This window comes from Telopea speciosissima, chromosome 11 (genome assembly GCF_018873765.1).
Source record: "Telopea speciosissima isolate NSW1024214 ecotype Mountain lineage chromosome 11, Tspe_v1, whole genome shotgun sequence".
Taxonomy (NCBI): domain Eukaryota; kingdom Viridiplantae; phylum Streptophyta; class Magnoliopsida; order Proteales; family Proteaceae; genus Telopea; species Telopea speciosissima.
The window spans coordinates 49,844,705-49,857,570 of NC_057926.1; the positions used below are offsets into that span (position 1 = coordinate 49,844,705).

The 12,866-nt window shown below is 39.5% G+C and overlaps 1 protein-coding gene across 1 annotated transcript; it reads left to right on the forward strand.

Annotated features, from left to right (window-relative positions):
• The first annotated feature begins 5,952 nt into the window (after nucleotides 1-5,952).
• On the forward strand, nucleotides 5,953-12,866 carry LOC122646221 (UV-B-induced protein At3g17800, chloroplastic-like). Its single transcript, XM_043839725.1, has 4 exons — nucleotides 5,953-6,009; nucleotides 6,109-6,260; nucleotides 11,517-11,815; nucleotides 11,927-12,866. Exons 2-4 carry the CDS (start codon nucleotides 6,117-6,119, stop codon nucleotides 12,765-12,767), a joined length of 1,284 nt encoding a protein of 427 aa, XP_043695660.1. The 5' UTR covers nucleotides 5,953-6,009; nucleotides 6,109-6,116; the 3' UTR covers nucleotides 12,768-12,866.

Consider the following 12,866-nt stretch of genomic DNA (forward strand, 5'->3'; position numbering starts at 1 on the left):
ATCCTCCCCTTTTACTGGAAGTATCGAAATTACCATCAGAAATGATTTGTGTGCTGGCTTAAGTAATAGGAATTTTTATTCACCGTTGTAACTGCATCGTGTGGTGCAACAACGGTCATGTGTGTATAGTGGGTTCCACTGGGCATACATAGCCGCTGTTATGCCATCGAATGACACAGCAGCGCTGCAATGCACAGCAACGGATATTGGTCCTAAGTAACAGTCAGTGCCGAGGTTGAGATTCCCAATAGTCAATTATAATAATCAATCCTGACTATACTACTGTAAAAACTGATGTTGCATGAAAACTTTGGACTGTTAAAGCATTAAATGCGTTATACCCATTAAAGGTTTCCACAAATATATCGCCTATAAGCATTAGAGTATGCATTTCATGTCCTCATAGACAGAAAAAAAAAGAGATGGGAAGAGTTGCACTTGCGGCTTTGCTGGTAGTGTCCCTCATTGCGTCTGCAGCTATTATCTATTTCTGTTTCTTCTTCGGTAAGCATAGGTTACAACCGCTCTTACTCTCTTATATGATTTTAGGGAGAATGTTCTCTCTGCCACAGCGCAGCCTGCGGTCGGACACATGGACCTGTCACTCAGGGGCAGAGTGATCATTGCACCCACCCTCATGTATCTGGGCATAGCCTACGCTGCGGCACAGAGAACAACACCCTATGTTTTTAATAACTCTTGTTGAAATATCTAGCTATTTTTCCACACTTCCATCTTTCACCCCCTTTTTATCATTTTTAGAAAGAATTCCTTCACCCACCCACAATGAAGGAAATATTTCTTCATCAATACTTAGTATTGCAGCGAGATGAGTGTCAATTAGTAGGGCATTTCAGACCTTCAACTGGTAGGGAGATTAACATTGACTCTCGATTAATGGATGAAACCCTCTTCTCCTTGGTGTAGGAAAATTTTGCTTTACTGTGCTACTAGTAGTCAAAACGGAGATTAAAATCCTCTCCAATTCCCTAAAAGTGCAGTGTGGTGCAGTATGGGGCTGAGAGCTTGACACGTGGAAGATGCTAAATCCAACTATGCCAAGCTCGATTGACCCTGTTTTTTTTTCTTTCTTCTCTGCTCGGCACCATTGATTTTAGCATCTTCCACGTGTTGAGCTCTCAGCCCCGACACTTTTAGGGAATTGGAGAGGATGCGTCTCTGTCAAAATGGACTCATTTACCTCTTTATCATTATTATTGTTCTTAAAATGTAGAAATTAAATATTTTAATCTAATAAGTTTTGTTAAGGGTTGACACCCAAGTTGTTGGTTTTTGATACACTTACTTCATTTATCATTTAGAGTGACAAATTTTCGCCAGTTTGGATAAAGAGGTGAAAAGAAAATCTCTTCATCCAAATGCGACACTATGAATGGATTCTTGCAATAGTAAATTTTATCATTAACTCTTCTTTTGTATGAAGTTGAACATACCATTTTCTAGTCCAATCACAGGGTCATGTGGTGGATTAAGAGGTTCTTTTTTCACCACGGGTAAATGAAAACTAGATCATTATATTTATTGTCTACAATTAAATGCAAAAGTATTTGACACAATTGAGAGAATGAAATTATTTTTATTTTTTTTAGAAAAAAAAAACTTTGTCTAAGAGTGTGGCCTACACCAGCATTCCCATGAGTCCATTTCTCTCTCCTCCTCATAAGAAAAGACACATTTGCCCCCTTGTTTTGAGGAGGAGAGAGATAGACACATGGGGGTGTGCTGACGTAGGCCACACTCTTTGACAGAAAACTGCATCCTTATTTTTTATGGGAAAGAGAATGCTACCCATTCACTCAACGAACGCCACCCTTGTGCCCAGACACAGGGGCGTGCAAAATGATCACCACATCCCTGGTCATTTCCATCTTTCCAAGGGATGCGGTGGTCATTACACGTGCCCCTGTGTTTAGGTGTAGAGCGAGTTGCACTGTGCAGCTGGGTGACGTTCTTTCTCCCCTTTTTTTATTGTTATTCTTCTAACAATTCATGTTATGATTATTATTATTATTATTATTATTTTCACAGAACGTGGGGCAACTTATAAGCGCAAGTGCTGTGAAATATTTCATAGGTGGAGATGTGGCACTGAAATTGAGGAAGACAATCTACTTTGTGATTCATTTTGCAAAAATGGCTGTTCTAAGGGTGGTGAATGCATTGAAACAGAACAAGTAAATGGAATTTGCCGCTGTTTCTGTTGATGTGTCCTCTCTCTTATTAGGACTTCTTTTTTTACTTGCTTCTTGCTCGAAGAAATTGGAATCCAATCCAAAATATGGTGTTTCGATTGAAGTAACTTGAAACATGATTTGTATCTTTAATGGGTTTACTATAAGAGTTTAATTTGATAGTTTGATTTCCAATTTATAGTAAAGCTATTTTTGGTTTAATTTGAATGCGCAATGGGCTTTCCATTTGCAACATATAATTGCTAGGCCCTTTGATTAGAATAGGCAATATTCTACACTACCAACACATGATGTTCTCTTTAATGGAAAATTCTCATTCGGGTCATACCATTGAAGTAGGTAATATTAAAGATTTTTTTTAATTAACATACACTTTTCGGGAGCAGAAGAAAGGGGAAAAGGTTTACTTTGTGAGTCACCACTTAGATAAAGGTCTAGGATCCATAAATGTCTCTTCCTTTCAGGAATAGGAATGACATCTAAATTAGGGATGTAAACGGATCGGATATGGATCAAATGTGATCGGAGCCAGATATTCCCTGGTCGAATACGGATACCTCTAAACGGATTCGGATTTGGATTTTTAACCATCCGTTTACATCTCTACCTTGTGTAACCTGGACCTTCCTCCTCCTAGCGGATACAATTCACTCTCAATCCAGATCTCTTAGATCATGATTCTCTTTTCATCATATTCTAGAACTTGTTGAATCTTCAAAAACCCTCAAAATCATTATTTACTTAATTTTTTAATATTAAGTATTCAGATTTTAATCGGAATATTTGGATAATTTTTCGAATATCTCTAAACGAATACGGCTATCCCTAACCGGATACGGATGTGGATTCGGATTCGAATTTCGGTTATCCATTTACATCCCTACATCCAATGGATAAGGTTTTGGTTTGTTCAGATTCTCAGTACTGAGAAGGTGTTAGGCACTCAGTTTGCTCGGTCGAAGACTGGACTCCTTCTATTTAGATCATTCCTAAACTTACTAGTCGTACTAACTAGTCCTGTATACCACTATGGATAGTAGAATTATTGAAAATAAACTAATTCTAGTATAGATGTGTTTTGATAGAATTCTAGTATAGATTGGTAGATTGGAAAGCAGCTAAAACATGTGAGGAAAATAAAATATATATATTGAAGAGATTGAACTTGGACATAGCTTTGTCAAGGTGCTAAGTACCCGTATTAGGGAAGGTCAAACATAGTTCTTCTAATATCTCATCTATAATATTACATGCAAAATATGTATATATGTTTTGGGAAAATCTTTCGAAAAACAGTCGACAGTGCAAAACGTATTCAAAACTTTTTTCTTTTTTTTTTTTAATTCAGCATTAAAACGGTGTGTCGGGGATTTGAAAATACACACGCACATGATATGCATAATTTAAAAGACTGTAAACATGCCCCTAATTAGGGTACTTAACTAGTCTAATTGTTTATATTTATTTAAATTAATTACACAACTACTTTAAAACAATTAAAATAGGTAGAAAAGAGAGAGAAAAAATACCTGTTTTGGCTTAAAAAAGAGCCTAGTAGACTCAATTCTATATAGTTTTGATATTCTTGTTGCAACCTCAATGGAGTTTCAACTAGGGGTGCAAGTTTGGCCCTGTCAGCCCGAACCCGCCCTAAGCCCGAACAGGGCATGGGCTGAGATATCTTCACCCTAAGGGTGGATTAAGGTTGAAAATTTCTAATCCTGAGTCAGGGTCGGGTCAGGCTAGGGTTGAGGCCTAGGCCTGAGCCTGGCCTGTTTTATGTATTGATATAATTTATATATGATAAACTTTAGATGTCACTCATTTTGTTATATAATAAATTATATATGAAGATAATAAGTGATATAATACCTTTTACTATAGTGTTATTTTAAGTAAAATTGATAATTTTCTCCCTAGCCCAGCCCATGCATCTCCCTTCCCCCTCCCCATGATCAGGGCCAATCAGGGTCGGCCCTGAGGGCGGGTCAGGGTTGGATTTTCCAGGCCCTGAGTCAGGATCGTGTCAGGCCTAGGCCCAACTAAAGGGACTCGGGGTTGGGTTAGGGTTTTGTAAAGCCTGGCCCAATCCAACCTTATTGCAACCCTAGTTCCAACTATCAAGGGTATTTTTCTATTATTGGGATTTTGCTAGGATTTTTCTCTCTATTAGGGGTTTTCTATCCTAATCAGGGTACTTAACTGGTCTAATTGTTTATATTTATTTAAATTAATTAAATAACAACTTTAAAATAGATAGAAAAGAGAAAAATACCTGTTTTGGCCACACAAAAAAAGGCCTAGCAAACTCAATTCTATAGAGTTTTGATATTCCTATTGCAACATCAACGGAGTTCCAATTATCATGGGTATTTTCCTATTATGGAGGTTTTTCTAGGATTTTCTCTCTATTAGGGGTTTTCAAAACTGTCTCCAAATTTCGGAAAATAATTCTCTCCAATTCCCTAAAAGTGTGTAGTGCGGCATTGCTAGATGGAGATGTCGACACCTCGCACCTCGGACATCCAATGGTCCAAGCTCATTGATTTCTGTTGAGTTCAGACCGCTAGATGTCCGAGCTGCCAGGTGTCGACATCTCCACCTAGCACTGTCGCACTGTCACACTTTAAGGAATTGGAGAGGATAATTTTCCCTTGGGGACAACACCATGGACTCATAGAGGCCTAGCGGAGAATTTCAAGTGGTAGAGAGAGAGATGTAAACCTTGTGACTTTGGCAATTTCAGGAGCCGATCCCACGGACAATCTGTAAATGAATTGGCTCTGTTTGATTGCAAACCTGAAAAGGAAAATTTTATAATCATAACTTAACATTTTTGTAACCTACTTAAATTACTTATCATATTTTATATTTGTTAATAATTTTTTTAAAAATGTAATTGTTATCTTATTTTTTAAATCTAAGAGATTTAGATATAAAATAAAGTAAAATATAATGTGGGAGAAAGAACGCTACCTAATCGTGTGCTGCATGTACGTAACCCCTATGCCTAGACATAGGGCCACACGAAATAACCACCACGCCCCCATGAAAAAGCAAAAATCTCTAAGGGTGTGGCGGTCTTTCGTGCAGCCCGGTGTTTGGCACACGGGCACTCACCACACGCGACCATGTAGCTTTCTCTTTCCCATTTAATATGTAGAATGATTTGGAAGTAGTGGTGTAACCGTGTGGAGTAATGATTAGAAATTTCTCACCAATGACTAAACCCTTCTCTAAGCTTTAGTGGTTTTTAGTAAATAACAACAAAATGGAAAAAGGAATGCCACCCAGTCGTGTGTTGTGGCGTGTACCTGAGGCCGACTGTGGCCGTTCCACCCTCATGGAAAAACAGGGGTGTGTCAATCATTTCACGCCTGGTTGTGTTTGGCACAAGTACACACCAGAGCACATGACCGGGGGGAGTTCTTTCTCCAAAACAAAATTAACTGTGATTCTTTATATAACTAATGGGTTACGGCTGGGTATACTAGTGGTATACCATATGCTAACACCCCATGAGTCTATCTCTCTCTTCATCCCTTTGAGGGGTAAAAGAATAATTTTAAAGGATGGAAGAGAGAGAAGAGAGAGAAGAGAGAGAAGAGAGAGATACACATAAGATGCTAGCATACGCTATACCGCTAACTACGGTATAAACTATAAAATGTTAACACTCGTAATTCTTTCATCAACAATCACCAGAGTCCAGACGACGACCTTTCTAGCGCTTCTCAATCTCGAGCCCTAACAGCCGATTCTCTTTCTATCTCTGTTGGGTGCTCTCTTCTCAGGTAACGATGAATTCGTTATGGTTGATGTTTTACGGAATTATTGTTTTAGAGTTTGGGATTTGGTTTTTATGGAAGATTTGCATGTGGGTTTGTTGTTGCAGTTGTTTGGATGGAAGCGGCGGTTGTTCTTCAATATTCTTATGGTTTTTGTAAATCTTCTAGTCTCGTGGTTAGATCGGGTCTTGTAGCAGCGAGTGTGCCTGATTTGGTGAGTTTCAATGGAAAGGTTCGTTTTCCGAACAGATTGATTAAGGTATGCGAAATTTTCTCCCATTTGTTGATTTTTGTTTGATGTGCATTTATATCTATTTTGTTCAGATGGATTGATAAGATATGGTTTTCTTAAGGTTCATAAATCATTGATTTTCTTTTCCTCTTTTTGATAATAAGGTGGAATTGAGTTACTTCATATGAATGTGTGCGAAGGTTTTCCTGTGGTTTATGGATGATTTTACCTTCTAAAGGAGTAGTCTTTGAGCAATTTAGTTGATTTTGAGGGGAATTCACTTTTTGACTTTTTAGGATATCTTTAGGAATTAAGGAATCATTACTAGCTTAGTCAATTATCGATTGTAAGAGTAGTCGTGATTGAAGAAAGCAAATCGAAAATATTACACATTTGAAACTATGGCAGGGAATTATCATGCTGCCCGTGTGTTTAATCCTTCCTTTAATAGTGATTTTTCAAAGCTTAGATATAACTGTTTGGGAGAAAGTTCTCTATCCGGGACTGTGGCCTATGCCAACACTCCCATGAGTCTATCTCTCTCCTCCCCATATGAAAAGACACCTCTGCCCCCTTGTTTTGAGGAGGAGAGAGATAGACACATGGGAGTGCTAGCGTAGGCCACATTCCCCGCCAGAAAACTACTTCCCTAATTGTTTACCCCATCTGCTAGGGGATCTGCTTGAAATAACTTGGTGTATAAGAATTTTAGTTTCTACAGATTTTTCATAGTTGGTATGTGGAACAGCCAAGTGAAAGCTCTTTTAGTTTTATATTTTTTGGGCTACCTCATGTTTATAGAAACTATGCCTGTGTTATCCCATGTTTGATATATTATATTTGGGGTACTTTTTCTCATATTTTCAACTTTGCCAATATCACCACCTCCAAAAACTCCTCTCCACCACTACCACCTTCTTCTCCTCCAACAGAATGAACATGGTCTTTTAATGCAACCCGGGTCACAAACCTACTTTTAGGTCGCTATGGGCCCACTAAAATGAAGTAATTCTCAATAGAAGGATGAGTGGCAATTTTGTAATTTTTTGGGACAGTTCATGCCCTTGCGAGTATGGTAAACAATCAAATTGGGTTAAACTGTAATTTAAATCTGAAGAGATGGGGTTTTCTGGAATTAAAATCATGGTCATGTTTAAAAAGAAAACAGAATAGGATTAGATGGGCTTTTATGTAAATATTTAAAAGCCAAGCCCCTTAGTTGTGATTACTAAGAGAGGGTTGTCTTCAACCTCTCAACAAGAGCAATGGTAACTCAGTTGGCTTTCAGGCAACAGATCTCATCCAACATTAATGCAGTCCACATGAAATTTTGTGCAGAGTTTGTTAACCCGTAGATCTACTTAATGGAAGCAACAATCTAACCAAACAATCAGTTATCAAAAGAAATAAAATTGCTGAACTAATCCTCGCAGAAGAATTAAGAACCAGCCTGGTTGCAGGTTTGGTTCTCACGGTCACTAACAGTCACTAATAACCTAAGTACCTAACCCACAATGGGATCTCAAGCACTGACAAAACAGTAGTTTATAACACTCAGTTCCAGCAACAAAAAATAAGTAACTGTCCCAACAACAAGGTAATGAACTAGGGCTGTTAGCACTGATGTGATCTCAGGTCTGAGACAAAGATTCAGTCACTAGAATACCCAATCACAGAAAGCAAACACCAAGTGAAAACACTGCTTCCAGAACAGAGAAAGGCTATTAACCGGAAAATAAACAGAGAAAATAGCAATTAGATAACTCTGATGGAAAAACCCTTCCAGTTGAGGGTAGGGAACCTAGGAAGGATTAACTCCTTAAAGTTTCAGCCTTTGTTAATGGCTAGATCATGACATATGCTAGTAGTGATGCAGATAGGCGTTGGATAAATTAGGAATTATTTTACTTTCTTTATTGCAGCCGTAGTTAGAAGCAGAGTTTGTTCAGTTGAGTCCATAATAGAGTCTACCTCTATTTATGTTTCAATTAGGATTTCTTGTTTCAGTTTTAGAGTAGGAGTCTTCAATTATTTTCTTTAAATACCATTGTAATCCAACGTTACTTAGATTAGAGCGTTTTTGGAATGAAATTTTGTTTGGGTTAACCAATGGTTGCCAGGAGCCTTGCGTGCATCTCCTCCCTCTGCTGATTTCTTCATCTTCTTCTTCTTTCTTCTTTTTCACATATTCTAAGACCTCCTCTTTTCTGGCGCTAAAACCTGTAACAGATCAGCATCAAAAGAGAGCCTTGCTGATTTATTAATCCTGTTCGATTGGCTCCAAAATCTGGATCGAAGGAAGCCCCTCTATTGGCGATTGTAGTCCCTGAATCTTGACCCCAGATACTTCTCCCTTTGAAACCTTCAAAGCCTGGTTCAGACTTGGTTATGTTTTACCGCCAGATCTGATTTCAGATCTCACCAATCGATTGCAAGCAGAATTTTGAGGCTATTTTCTCGTTGGGATCGGCAGACCTTGGCACTGCGATTTTGTTCCATAAATTGCAAGGAGAATCATTCTTCATATGAGGGAGTGTCCTTTGCTGGAAGACTCCAATTCCCCGCCTCTCTTTCTATCGTGTTATTGCAAGGTTGAAGAAGACATAATAAGTCTTTAAAATTAAGTAAAGACAACTCATATTATTTACATAAAACCCCCCATATTCTCTGATGCTATTTTGTTTATCCCCATTTTTGTCTCATTCCAAGTATACCCTCCCATTAACACGTTATTGCCCATTCACTTATTTCTCTTTTATGGTTGATTCCATTAAATTACGGTTCTGCCACTCCTCTACAACTTCAGATTAATCACAATTTTGCCATCAATCCTTTTGTTTGAGTCTTCTATTATTTGAGTGGGCCCATAGCAAACCCATATAGGGTTTTCAACCCCTAGGATTGCACCAAGTAGTTCAAAGATAGAAAGTTGAGGTTCAGAATTAGAAACTTTATACCTCAGGAAGATCCAATCACTGGATGACCAAGAGACTATAGCCGAACGTAGCTAAGAACTAGGGTAAGAACATACTAAAAGCTGGATTCATTCTACTTGTTGGATGTGAAGTAAAATCACTATGGAAGTTGCTGTTCAGAAAACCATATTAGCAAGTGCTATAGGGAACTCAGAACTGTCTTTATAAAAAAAAAAAAAAAAAACTAAAAACTGTCCAAATCCCAGACTCTGTCAGTGGATCAATGGAACACCTCTCTCACATGGTCACATATAAACAGCAGCAACAGGTAGGGGAGATAATGACCACAATACACCTTGTGGAAGCTTGTTGCGGGGCAGAAAGTAGCAACTAACAGAAAAGGGTATGGAAGAGAAAAAGATGAAGGAGGGGGGTATATGACCAAGGCCTCTCACCTATGGCCTAGGTCAGTCTCTCACTAACCCTATAGCATCTCACCATGCTCACTGTCTCTCGTAGCAACAAAGGCGCAAAGCCAAAGCAATCTTCATTCATAAAAATTTGTGAGGCTCTATGGCTCTTACAATATAAAGAGATTTACTACCTCCAAAAAAGAAAGTACTAAATAGAAACTACTAAAAATAGGCTCACACATATAGTAATGGTGCCCTGTACATCAAGGAAATAAAATAAAAAAACTAAAGATACTACTATGTAACTAAAATAGAATTTAACTACTTAATCCCATGTAGGACCTAAATCCCTAATATTTGGGCTTATAGAATTGGCCCATTACAATAGAGAACCCAAAAAAAAACTAAGCCCATGGCCCAAATGACCTTTTGGGCATTCAAAATTAAGCCTAACTTGACCCAAAAAAGTGAACCAAATCCAAAACAACTGGCCTATCTTTTTTTCTTGCTGAAATTTTGCATCCGGAGGCTTGTATGAAAAAGAAAAGTCGGGGTTTGGGACGTCTTGGGGAGGCAATTCCATCCCCCAAACCTGAAAGTGAAAGGACTTGGGACAAAGGAGGTTGACCCAAGACCCAATAATGTAAAATACTGGTACTGCCAGAATAAAACAGGTTAGAAGAGAGAGAGAGAGAGGGGGGGGGGAGAAAATTAGATGGGAAGGAGAATGAAAGTAGGAAAAAAACGATGGGGAGAGATAACAATGGTACCTGATGGGGAAGGAAACCTTGATTGAAGGTAACCAGATGGAAGTAGAATAGTAAGAAAGAAGACCTTAGCTGGTATCAGCCTCTCACACAAGCATTGTTGCGACTTGAAAATCTCAAATTCTATTCATTCAATTTTGTCTATTCAATCGTTGGGAAGCTTACATATAAATAAAGAGGAAAAAAAAGACTCTTAATGCAATCCTAAAATAGAAATAGAAATTGAATCAAACTCGGAAACTACTACTAATAAAGCCCAAATCACAAGAATAACCTAAATTCCCTACCAATCTCTATTGGACCCCGGGTTTCAACCATGCAAATGCAACTGCATCTGCATCATCTTTAACAGAGAGGGTCAAATCTAGTCGTCATAGTTGTCACAGTGTCTAGGTAAACCAAGGCTTGGACCTTGGAGGGGGCCTGGACGCAAGGCGACACTAGTTTTCAAGGCACCTGGATGCCAAGTCGGTCAACTAGGTGACACCTTGACAACTATGCTAGTTGTTGTCACTGTTTCCAAGGAGCGAAGCTCTGGTGGGCCTCCCCGTTGTCTCCTAGCTGACTACTGTCCTCTGCCTCTCTCCCTCCCACACCCTCGCCTTTTGCTCCTGCAGCACTACCTTTCTCCCCCCCTCTCTCTCTCCCTCCCTCCCTCCCCTGCTCCCTTGCGAACCCTGCAGTCCTCCCACTCGCAGCACTTCTCTCTCTCTCTGCCATGAACTCTGTAGCACCCCCTCCCCCACTCTCTCTCCCTTGGCACAATCAGCCACCTGCTGTGCCCACAGTGATTTCCTGCCCCACGAGACCCGCTCTGCTTCTCTCTATTCACTGCTTACTATCTGCATCTCCCCTGCTCACTCTCAGCATCCCCCCCCCCCCTCAAAACTCACTTTTTGTAGTTCTCTCCCCGGATGCAAGTGAGTGTTTCGGCAAATTGGTCAAAGGAGAGAAAAAGTGTCCCCAATATGGGTAAAATTGGAAATATGATAAGAAAAGGTAACTGAAACATAATATTAAGAAGCACAAGCTACCCCAGGAATAGTTTCTCTAAGTATTAGATACACCAAGTGTAATTTACCCCCCCCCCTTTTTTGGCTTTGATTGGGGGAGGGGATGATTATAATATGTTCATAAATGGGCACTGATGTTCGATTTTGTTTCTTATATTTGATCAATGGATGGCAGCATTCTCCTTCAATTGCTCTTCCCAACCAAGGCCACAAGAAATCAATTGTTGTTCGTAGGAAAAGCATTGTTGTAATGTCATCATCTTCATCTCACGAATCGGCAGAAGCAGCAACTCCAATCGCTCCTCTTGAATTGGAGTCTCCGGTTGGGCAGTTCTTGTCTCAGATTTTGAAAAGCCATCCTCATCTGGTCCCGGCTGCTGTTGACCAGCAGCTTAAACAACTTCAAACTGACCGTGAGGCTGAGAAACATAAAGAAGAGCCTTCTGCTTCTGGCACTGATCTTGTTTTGTACAGGTGGATAGCATGTCAAGCCACGGGTTATGAATAGATTATTTCAGGGTATGAAGTTACAATTTGATTATCTAATATTTATTTTTTCTTTTGTTTGCTCTTTAAAAATTATAGGAGAATAGCCGAGGTCAAGGCTAATGAGAGGAGAAAGGCTTTAGAAGAGATTCTGTATGCACTAGTCGTGCAGAAATTCATGGATGCAAATGTATCTTTGATACCCACAATTTCCTCACCGTCTTCATCCGACCGTTCTGACCGGGTATACTCATGGCCAAGTGAAGTGGAGAAGCTTGAGCAGCTGCACTCACCAGAAGCCTATGCAATGATCCAAAACCACCTGACTCTCATCTTAGGGAATCGAGTTGCAGACTCGAAAACTGTTGCACAGATAAGCAAACTCAGGGTTGGGCAAGTTTATACTGCATCAGTAATGTATGGTTATTTTCTAAAGCGAGTTGATCAACGGTTCCAGCTTGAGAAGACAATGAAGATCCTCCCTGATGGACGGAATGAAGAAAGGAGTGATTATGGACATGCAATGGCTGAGGAGATGGGACCCAATGGTATTGATTTGTCTCCAGATTCACCACATGCTGAGAAAACCCACCCTGAGGTTCCATACGGTAAATTCAGTTCTGGGGGATTTGGGTATGGGATTAAGCCGTCACGACTAAGGACCTATGTGATGTCATTCGATGCTGAGACGTTGCACAGATATGCAACAATTAGATCCAAGGAAGCTATTAGTATCATTGAGAAGCATACAGAGTCATTGTTTGGGAGGCCTGAGATTGTGTTCCCACCTCAGGGTACTGTTGATTCTACCAAGGATGAACTCATCAGATTAAGCTTTGGCGGGTTGAAGAGGCTTGTTTTGGAGGCTCTTACTTTTGGGTCTTTCCTCTGGGATGTTGAGAGTTATGTTGATTCTAGGTATCATTTCGTTATCAGTTAATTTGTTTTTACTCAATTCACTTCTAGTGTATAAAAATAAAGATTGTTCTTGTCCATTTGAATCTACTACTTATGAAGAGGATAATTACTTCTTGCTTTC